The 10,248-nt window shown below is 39.5% G+C and overlaps 1 protein-coding gene across 1 annotated transcript; it reads left to right on the top strand.

Annotated features, from left to right (window-relative positions):
• Nucleotides 1-2,383: 2,383 nt before the first annotated feature.
• LOC122063380 (receptor-like protein EIX2) lies at nucleotides 2,384-5,545 on the top strand. Its single transcript, XM_042627095.1, has one exon. It carries the CDS (start codon nucleotides 2,405-2,407, stop codon nucleotides 5,543-5,545), a length of 3,141 nt encoding a protein of 1,046 aa, XP_042483029.1. The 5' UTR covers nucleotides 2,384-2,404.
• Nucleotides 5,546-10,248: the final 4,703 nt, after the last annotated feature.

The raw sequence follows: 10,248 nt of genomic DNA, 5'->3' as shown, positions 1-10,248 counted from the left end.
TTCATATGGCCAAATCTGAAACTGAATGCTTTAAGAATCCCACCATGAATTATGGAAGGCACAAAAAATTTTCTAGGTGGGTTGATCTGGAGAGATTATCCATATGCTATCATAATATATAGGGGATTGATTACCCCCATGTATGTCCATTAATCATTGTAAGTGCCTAAGTGGTAACTATCATTTTTCCTTTTCTTGTGCACACCCCATGTCTGTACCTTCCAACCCCATCTCACACAATCCATGGGGCGTGAGATGGGGTTAGAGTAGGGGTGTCAATATCTAAACCGGACCGGTTAAACCGGACCGGACCGAACCGATTAAGCCCGATCCAAACCGAACCGGTGGCTTATCGGGCCGGTTTCGGTTTGTATTTAAAATTGAATCCGGTCTCGGTTCGGTTCGGGTTAGACCATTGGGCCACCGGAAACACCGGAAATGTGCACCGAAACCGGAACCGATCCAAACCGGCCCGATATAAAACCGGACTTAAAAGTTAAAACTCATTAATCTAACTGGGCCAACTCTCAAGTGGGAGAAGCCCAAGGCCCCAAGTGTACAACTGGACCAACAGTAGCCCAAGTGCCCAAGCCCAACATTTATCAACTATTCAAGTTCAACCTGTCAAAACCCAAGTGCCCAAGCCCAACTGCCCAAGCCTAAGTGCCCAAGCGCCCAAGCCCAAGTGCCCAAGCTAATGGTCCATACCGGTTTAAAAAACCGATCCAAACCGAAATGAACCTGATAAATCCAAACCGGTACAACCCGAACCCAAACCGCACCGAAGCCGACATCGGACCGAAACCGATAATTCCTTAATGGGGCGGTTTCGGTTAGTTCCAAAGTCACACCGAAACCGGTGGAACCGGATCGAAACCGCACCAACCCGGACCGTTGACACCCCTAGGGTAGAGGTTACAAACGGATGGAGAGGATCCGGTCTCCATAAGAAAGATTTACAATGAAGGGAGGTGGCTTTAGCCACCAAACACAAGAAACACCTAAAACAACGACTCTAGTAGCAAAAAAATCAGCCTATACAGACATAAAAGAAGAAACCGAAGCTAAGATATTAGCAACAACTAAATGAGAGGCCCAATCAAGTGACGAGGCCAGCCCTTGGAGGGCATCAACAATGTCCTTGCAATCACAAGAAAAAGGAGAGGACTCAAAGACCCAAAGTTTGAGCTAGAAGAACTCCATCACGGATAGCCTCAGCCTCCATACACTCACAAGGAATTAGATTGCCTACTCGTATAAATATATATATATATATATATATTGAAAAATTTTTAAAAATTAAAAAAGTTAAAAAGAAAAAATGGCATGTTTGTGATGAATTTGGATCCTCTTCAGCCAGTTGTACCATCCAATCCCATCTCACAGCATCCATGGGTGTGGTCTCTTACCATCCAATCCCATCTCACAGGTCCCTTCTTTGGTTCATGCAAGGGGAACTAATGATTTTAGCCAAAAAAAAAAAAGGGGGGGGGGGAAGTAATGATGACAATAGATTCCCATGTGTTTTCTTCACAGATGAAAATCTTCTGTTATTCTCATCCTTGTTTTTCTTTGTTTTGTTACCTATAGAACACGACACGTGGACAACTTTAAGACCAACGGTCAAGATTGGGTGAGGATTATTACATCCGATGTGTTGGTTTTAAAGTTGTCCACATGTCGTGTTCTGTAGGTAACAAAACAAAGAAAAACAGGGATGAGAAAAACGAAGGATTTTTTTCCTTTCTTCACACATGTAGTATCTGTTGATTGGACACACTGGTTGACAGGTTAATGGCTTTAGGTTTTTATAACAGAATGGGCTATCTCGTATCATGTGGATGGAAATTTCCACACATTTCTCCCCTGCCGTCCCCCCCAATTGTCTTAAGTGGCTGGCGCCAATTATGCCATTTTATAACCTTATCGTGTATGCATATGTTGTGCCTAAGGCTGAGATCCCCTGTTTTACTGGTAAAAATAGTCAACTAAATTATAATCTATTTGCAATATTATTTCAAAGGTGACTAAATTGTTGATAAGTGTTCAACTTCCACATGAAAAGGACTGAAGGATTCATAATTCATAATATTTTAGATGGTCAAAGATGAAAGTGGTTGCGTTATGGAAGAGAATCCTCTGTTTTTTTTATAATTCTGATAGTCTTCTTCCACATGAAAAGGACTGAAGGATTCATAATTCATAATATTTTAGATGGTCAAAGATGAAAGTGGTTGCTTTATGGAAGAGAATCCTCTGTTTTTTTTACTGATTCTGATAGTCTTCTTTCAATGATCTTAACCATTGAGGCCTTCTTAAGCAACATATATTTAAGCAATGCACTTACAGACTGAAATATCTGTCTTCAAAGTTCATATTGAGTCATAGTTTGGGAATTGACATAATGGGCAGATTTTTTGTTACTTGTCTGGTACTACTGATTCTCTGTTTGTTATCATCAATTGAGAAGTTTGCCTGTAATGGTGAAACCCATTGTTTAGAATCCGATTGGGAAGCTCTTCTTCAGTTTAAAAGTGGCCTCAATGATCCTGAAAATCGCCTCTTGTCGTGGCAGGGAAATGATTGTTGTCAATGGAAAGGAGTGCAATGTGACAACAGTTCTGGAGCTGTCACTGCAATTGATCTCCACAACCCACATCCATATGATATTTATCATCCTTCTAACAGGTATGGGTTCTGGAACTTGAGTGGAAATATTGATCCTGCTTTGTTAAGACTCAAGTCATTGAGGCACTTGGACATAAGTCTCAACACATTTGATGGCATCCCAATTCCTGATTTTATTGGTTCTTTGCAAGCATTGCAATATCTAAACCTGTCGAACGCAGGTTTTAGTGGTGCAGTTCCTCCCAGCTTGGGAAACCTCTCTAGCTTGCAGTCCCTTGATGTTTCTTCAGGTTTTCTTTCTTTGATGGCTGACAGTCTACAGTGGGTGGCTGGTCTCAGCTCTCTAAGACACCTTGCGATGAATGGGGTGGACCTTTCGATGGTGGGATCTAACTGGGTCCCCATATTGAATAGGCTTCCATTATTGAATGAGTTGCATTTATCCCTTTGTGGTTTGACTGGTCCCATTCCATCCCTTCATTTTGTGAATTTCACTTTACTTGCAGTGCTGGACCTTAGCTTTAATAGCTTCAGTTCAATGTTTCCTGACTGGATTGTAAACATAAGTAGTCTTGTATATTTGGACATGAGTTCTAGTAGTTTGAAAGGAAGGATTCCCCTTGGTATCTCTGAGCTTCCAAATTTGCAACATCTGAATCTTGCAGAAAATGGTAATCTTACTGCTAGTTGTGTGCAGCTACTAAAGAGAGATTGGAGAAGCATTGAGGTACTTGACTTATCTGTGAACAGAGTACATGGGAGACTCCCTTCCTCCATTGAAAATATGACATCTCTGGTTGATTTTAGCTTGTTTGCTAATAAAATTACGGGAGGGATCCCAAGCTCGATTGGTTTTCTATGCAACTTAAAAAGCTTGAACATAGCAGGTAATAACTTGACAGGGGGTTTACCTGAATTTCTTGAAGGAACAGAGAATTGCATCACTAGGAGTCCTTTGCCTAATCTGATGTACTTAAGATTGAGTAGCAATCGACTGGTTGGGAATTTACCAAATTGGCTGGGTGAGTTGCATAATCTAATGGAGCTTTCTTTGGATAACAACTTGCTTCAAGGTCCAATTCTTGCTTCTTTGGGGAGATTGTCATTCTTGACAGATATGGGACTTGGGGGGAACAAATTGAATGGAAGCCTTCCTAATTCTATAGGAGAGCTTTCTGAGTTGGTTTCACTTGACGTGTCATTCAATCAGTTGACTGGGACTGTGTCTGAAGCTCATTTCTCAAAGCTAAGTAACTTGAAGTTCTTAATAATGTCTTCAAATTCCTTAATTTTGAATGTTAGCTCCAAGTGGGTTCCTCCATTCCATGTCCATAATCTTGACATGAGGTCTTGTCAACTAGGTCCCTCCTTTCCTGATTGGCTTGAAACTCAAAAGGAAATCAATTATTTGGATATTTCAAATGCTAGCATTTCAGGCCTTATACCCAACTGGTTTTGGGATCTTTCTTCTAATCTGTCTCTATTGAATGCATCTTTCAATCAGTTACAAGGTCAACTGCCAAACCCTCTTCCAATTGCATTCTTTGCAGATATAGATTTCAGGTCCAACCTCTTGACAGGACCCATACCTCTTCCAATGATCCAGATTGAATTACTGGATCTCTCTAACAATCAATTTTCTGGTCCTATACCGTCGAGCATAGGTGATGTGCTGTCAAATTTGGTGTTTCTGTCTCTTTCAAGTAACAGTATAACAAGTGAAATCCCAACCTCCATTGGAAACATGTTGCTTCTAGAAGTCCTTAATCTGTCACAAAATAATCTGACAAGCAGTATACCATCAAGCTTACAAAATTGTTCTTATCTAAAAGCCCTAGACCTTCGACAAAACAATCTATCTGGGGTGATCCCATTGCAATTGGGTCAGTTATTACAGATTCAAACATTGCACCTAAGCGACAATAGTTTATCTGGGGAACTTCCATCATCCTTGCAGAACTGCTCTAGTTTGGAAACTCTAGACATCGGGAACAACAAATTCTCAGGTAACATTCCACCCTGGATTGGAAAAAGGCTGACCAATCTCCGAGTTTTACGCTTGAGCTCAGATGCATTTTCAGGAAGATTATCTTCTCAACTTTCAAATCTAAAGTCATTGCAAGTTCTGGATCTTGCAAATAACAATTTGGTTGGAGACATTCCAGCCAGCTTAGGGGATCTTCAAGCAATGACACAAGCACAAAGTTTAAATAAGTATCTGCTTTATGGGAAGTTCAATGGGCTCTATTATGAAGAGAATGTGGTTATTTATATTAAAGGCCATGCTCGAGAATATACCAAGACACTTTCTCTAGTATCTTGCATAGATTTGTCTGGAAATAATTTGGTGGGAGAATTCCCTGAAGTAATGACGAATCTCGGAGGCTTAATTGTTTTGAACTTGTCAAGAAATCATATCAGCGGGAGCATCCCTGAGAAAATTGCAAACATGCATGAATTAGAATCTCTGGATGTCTCAAATAATCAGCTTTCAGGGAACATTCCTCTCAGCATGACATCCATGACTCCTTTGGGTTCTTTAAACTTTTCAAACAACAACTTCTCAGGAAAAATCCCATATACAGGGCAGATGACTACTTTTGATGCGTCTTCATACTATGGAAACCCAGGTCTTTGTGGTCCTCCACTTCTCACAAGTTGCCAAAGTGGTGGTGGTGGTGGTGATTCAGATAGAAGAGGGACAGTGGATGAAGATAAGAGTGACATAAAGGATACAGGGTTTTACTTGAGTCTTGGTTTGGGATTTGCAGCTGGTATTTTGGTACCTTGTGTTATTCTAGCAATCAAAAAATCATGGAGTGATGCCTACTTTGGTTTTGTGGATACACTTATTAATAGAACATTGCAGATGTGTAGTAGCAGAGTAACAACCGATAGAAACCGACCTCGTCGCTGATAGTGTACAAAACTTCAATCTTTGATGCTGTATTCCCCCCCCCCCCCCCCCCCCCCCCCCCCAACTATTTGGTTTTTGAGTTGTAAAAGGCTTTGTTTTGTTTAAATGGATGATGCAATCAATAATCTCTGTTACTCTTATAATAAATTAATTGTTAGTTCTTATCCAACAAAAGCCATGTCCATGGTAATGTTTCTATCCAAGCAAAGACTTCTATTGAAGAAACTGAATCCCAAGAGAAGAGACATCATCTATCTTCATATGAGGTTGTGCAACGAATAAATGGTTGTCCATGATTCCAAATCCAATTTTCTTTACAGTAAATAGTCCCATAAAGGGAGGAGAATGGTGAATAGTCCCATACTCCCATACTTCCATTTTGGCACGAGTATTCCGATTTGAAACGGAAGAAATTGAAATTGGTCATGACCGATTCTTGGGCAAATGAGCTGATTCACCAAATTTTTAAACCCTGGTATGGATGGTATATAGATCATTCTATACTGAAATCGTTTTGCAAATCGTGAAAAGCAAGAAATTAGTTTTTTTTTTTTTTTTTTTTTTTTTTTTAATTGAGGAATTCAGGGCAAAAATGTTCAGCTATCCCAGTGATAGACTTTGAATTCGAAAACGGTTCAATCCAACCTCAACTCTAATTGATTCGGTTCACTTGATCCAGGTCGCCTTGGCAAAAGAAGGGCCTGATTGAATGCTACGCCAAGCATAGTCCAACCTGTGAAATGATGGCGAATGGATGGATGGTTGCCCTCTTGCCCGGTTGAAACACTAATTTAAGGATCAATTCAAACCGATACAGTCTAATACCATTTCTATCACTGATGAAAATGGGCCAAGATCAATCCAAATCCTGATTCCATTTTTCTTAACTTCGGATCTCAAAGATCGTCATTCTTGACTCTTTGAGTCAAAGTCTTCAAGGTCATACGACACAAATTTGTTTATTCAATTATTTTGGCGTATGGAGTTTGGATGATCTAAAGATCGACTCCAATCACATCTTTCCTCCCCTTTCTTCCCTAACATTCTTCTCTTCTCGTTTAGTGCGGGTGAATAGAGTTCCCCTTAGACAGTTCCTTAGAAAAAGTATTTTGGTGCATGACAGATATGATCTACACTGTTTTATGACTTTCAATCAGCCAAAGTCATTAGCATCTCTTCTTCCTCTTATCACAAGCAGACACATGGACTCCATCTATTCCAAAATTTTATCGAGAGCTTTCAATTTTTTGATCTGTGAAATACGAGATTTTGATTCCTAGGTGGGGCCTCTCAACCTATTCACAAGAAAGTTTCAGATAAGAAGAAGCTTTGATATAATCTCAGTTATAAAAGGGAAAGGGTAGATCGAATTTATAAGCTAAATCAGAATCAAATTGTTCCATGGCGTCTTTATTTATTTATTTATTTTTTTTTATCAAAAGGAAAAGAAAAAAAATCTAATGAAAAGAGGTACTACACCATTCCAGAATAGGTACAGGTGTTGAAATGTTGTTAGTTAGAATTGCCTGTGCCATAGAGGCAAAGTATCTAACCATGCCATCAAGGGTTTTGAGATTGCAACTTACATTTTCCAAGGATTTATGCACATTCAAAAATAGAATAGAAATGTACATCAATCAATGATTTTTCTATTCCAGAACGTGTTTTTACTTCAGAATGCATTCCAAGAATGCCATACCAAACACAGCCTAAAATTAATGCCACACTAGAGTCGAAGCCAAGACAGCTACGTATGAACCGATGATTAGCCATAGTCATGGTTCTAAGTATTGGTATCGGATTGTTCGTATTTGATGATCCGTATTGGTTTGGTAAGTGTCCAATACCTATACATGGCCGATACCATATCAATTGAACGGTATGGACTAGGGTAAATTTTTTTTTTCCAAGATAAAGCAGGGGTATTTATGTCTGATATGGACAATCTGATACCATAACGATACTCATTCCAATACCATGCTCTAAAACCATGGCCACAGTGGTTGTTGATAGGTAAATAGTAGTTGGTGTTTTAATAATAGAATGATATCTTGTATCTTTTTCTTTTGGTTCAGATAAAACGCATTTCCTACTATTAGGATGTGTATGGTAGCCAAGAGAAGAAAAGAAAAGAAAAAGAATCAAGAAAGATAAGAAAAGAAATGGAAAGAAAAAAAGATTATCTTTGTTTGTCTACCAATAGTAGAAAAGAAAAGCAAGTTTTTCTATTTTCTTGTGTTTTAGGTAAGGCATTTTTTTTTCCAGCAAAGGACAATTCCCAAGGTGAATTTTGAAATTAAAAAAAAAAAAAATCTTCTCTTGGATCAAGACATACCAAACACAATGAGAATTTCTTAAACTAAGAAAAAGTTTTTTTTTTTATACTTTGTTCTTTTCTTTTCTTCTCTTGGCTACCAAACATAGCCTTAGGTGAATTCACGTGATAAAACAGAACGCGTTTCTACTACTTTTTTTTTTTTCCTTTTAGCAAAGTGGAATGATTGAGGAGACTTCCCATCTCTTTCTCACCAATGTTCATATCTCAGAATCACAAGTCACATGACTACGAGTGGGTAATAAGTAACATGGATTCTAGATTTTTGCCTCCACAAGAGAACACCCGTTTTTTTCATTCCTCTACCCTTCAGCATAGAAGTAGAAACAAGATCAAAAGGCTAAAATCTCTAAAAGGGGGGTGGATTGAGAATGAGGGAGAAATCGAGAGGGAATTTTTTCAGTTCTTTGGTGAGTTGAATTCATCACATGGAACCTATAATCTTAGTTGCGCTTCAATTTATTGTGCCAAGTTTTACGGATGAGAAGAAAGCACACTTATGTCCTCCTATTTCGGAGGAGGAGGGTGAAGGAAGCGGTTTTTTCTATGAACCTCCTTAAGTATTCAGGTCCTGATGGTCTCCCTCCAGTCTTCTTTCAATCTTATTGGTCTTGTATTGGACCAGAAATATGTATGGCTATGCATTCCTTCTTCGGATCGAAGTTCTTTCTTAAAGATTTAAATAGAACTCATATCTTGCTTATTCCCAAGGTCACTGATGCTGAGAGGATTGATCAATATAGACCCATCAGCTTATGGAATTTTTGCAAAAGTTTTGGCCAGAAGATTGAAGAGATGCTTTGACCTAATTGTGGCCCCTGAGCAGACAACCTCTGTGGAGGGAAGGAGTTTCTCTGAAAATATTCTTATTGCCTATGAGGCCTTCCACCATATGAAGGGTTTGAAGTCTGGGACTAGTTATATTGCATCAGTAAAGTTGAACATGAAGAAGGCGTAATGATAGTATTGAATGGAACTTCCATACTAGGATTCTTTCGAAGATGGGGTTGTTTGAGAAGTGGGTTAATCTCCTCCTCCAATGTGTGAGCATAGTCTCATATTCCTTTATATGCAGAAAGGGTCGATTATTCCTTCCCATGGCTTTCGGTAGGGAGACCCTCTCTCCCCTAACTTGTTCATGCTTTGCTCTGAGTGTTTTACTTCCTTGATCTCAAGAGTAGTTGCTAGGGGGAATCTCAGGAGTTGAAAGTTAGGCCGTCTAGCCCCCAAATAACTCATTCCTTCTTTGCAGACGATTTCCTTGTTTTCCTAAATGCAAACCATGGATCCCTTAGAAGCTTGCAAAATGCCATTGAGCTATATTGTGGCGCTTCTGATCAGGAAGTAAATGGTCATAAATCATCTGCATCATTTAGCCCTAACACTCACTTAAGGCTGAGAAGAATCCTTGCCAGGATTATAAAAGTGGATGGTCTGGTTCACCCTAGTTCTTATATGGGTCTCCCTTTTGAGATTGGAAAAAATTAGATGACTCCTTTTAGCATATTAAAGACAGGAATATAAGAAAAATTACAGGATGGAAAGAGAAGCTCCTTTCTCAGGCGGGGAAGGAAGTCCTTTTGAAAGTGGTTGTGGTAGCTACCCCCTCCTACCATATGTCCCATTTCAAGATTCCTAATGGTCTCATCGAGGATATCGATACGACGGGGTGTAATTTCTTTTGGGCCAAAGATTGCCTAACCCTGCCAAAGTCTAAAGGTGGCTTGGGTATTAAGGACCTAAATATTTAGAACCAAGCTCTTCTTGCAAAGCTGGGGTGGCAAATTCTAGTAAAAGAGGAATCTATCTGGGCTTAGCTTGTGAAAGTATTTACTTTCCCTTGGGCTCATTCTTATCGGCAATGGTGGGAAATAGGCCTTCATGGGCATGGCGCAACATTTTGCATGGGCGAAATCTTTTGTTGAAGGGTCTCTTATAGGTTGTTGGAAATGGATTTTCTATTGAGATTTGGAATGACCCTTGTATCCCTACAATTGAGGGCTTCAAGCTTCACCACCCTAGACCCCCTGATTATCCTATCCATTTGGTCTCTGAGCTGATTGATTGCCATGCTAGATGGGACATTTTGAAGTTGAGGTTGTTCCTTCTTCCCTTTGAAGTGGAATGTATTTTGCAAATTCCTATAAGTTCGGAAAGAGGAAATGACTGGTTATGTTGAGGCATGACTCCAAGTGGGGTTTTTTCTGTGAAGTCAGCTTATAGGGTGGGAGCTCAATTTTTCATATGTTAGTCGAAATCGGCTCAGAAAGCATGTTCTATTCTTAGAGAAGTGTGGAAAACTATTTGGAATTTGCAGATCCCTCCAAAAGTGAATTTTTTTCTTTTTTTTTAATGGAGGGCGTGCCTT

Source organism: Macadamia integrifolia, unplaced genomic scaffold, assembly GCF_013358625.1.
Source record: "Macadamia integrifolia cultivar HAES 741 unplaced genomic scaffold, SCU_Mint_v3 scaffold1305, whole genome shotgun sequence".
Classification (NCBI taxonomy): Eukaryota; Viridiplantae; Streptophyta; class Magnoliopsida; order Proteales; family Proteaceae; genus Macadamia; species Macadamia integrifolia.
Note: the sequence above shows the minus strand (reverse complement) of the source record. Positions and strands in the feature narration are given on the sequence as shown.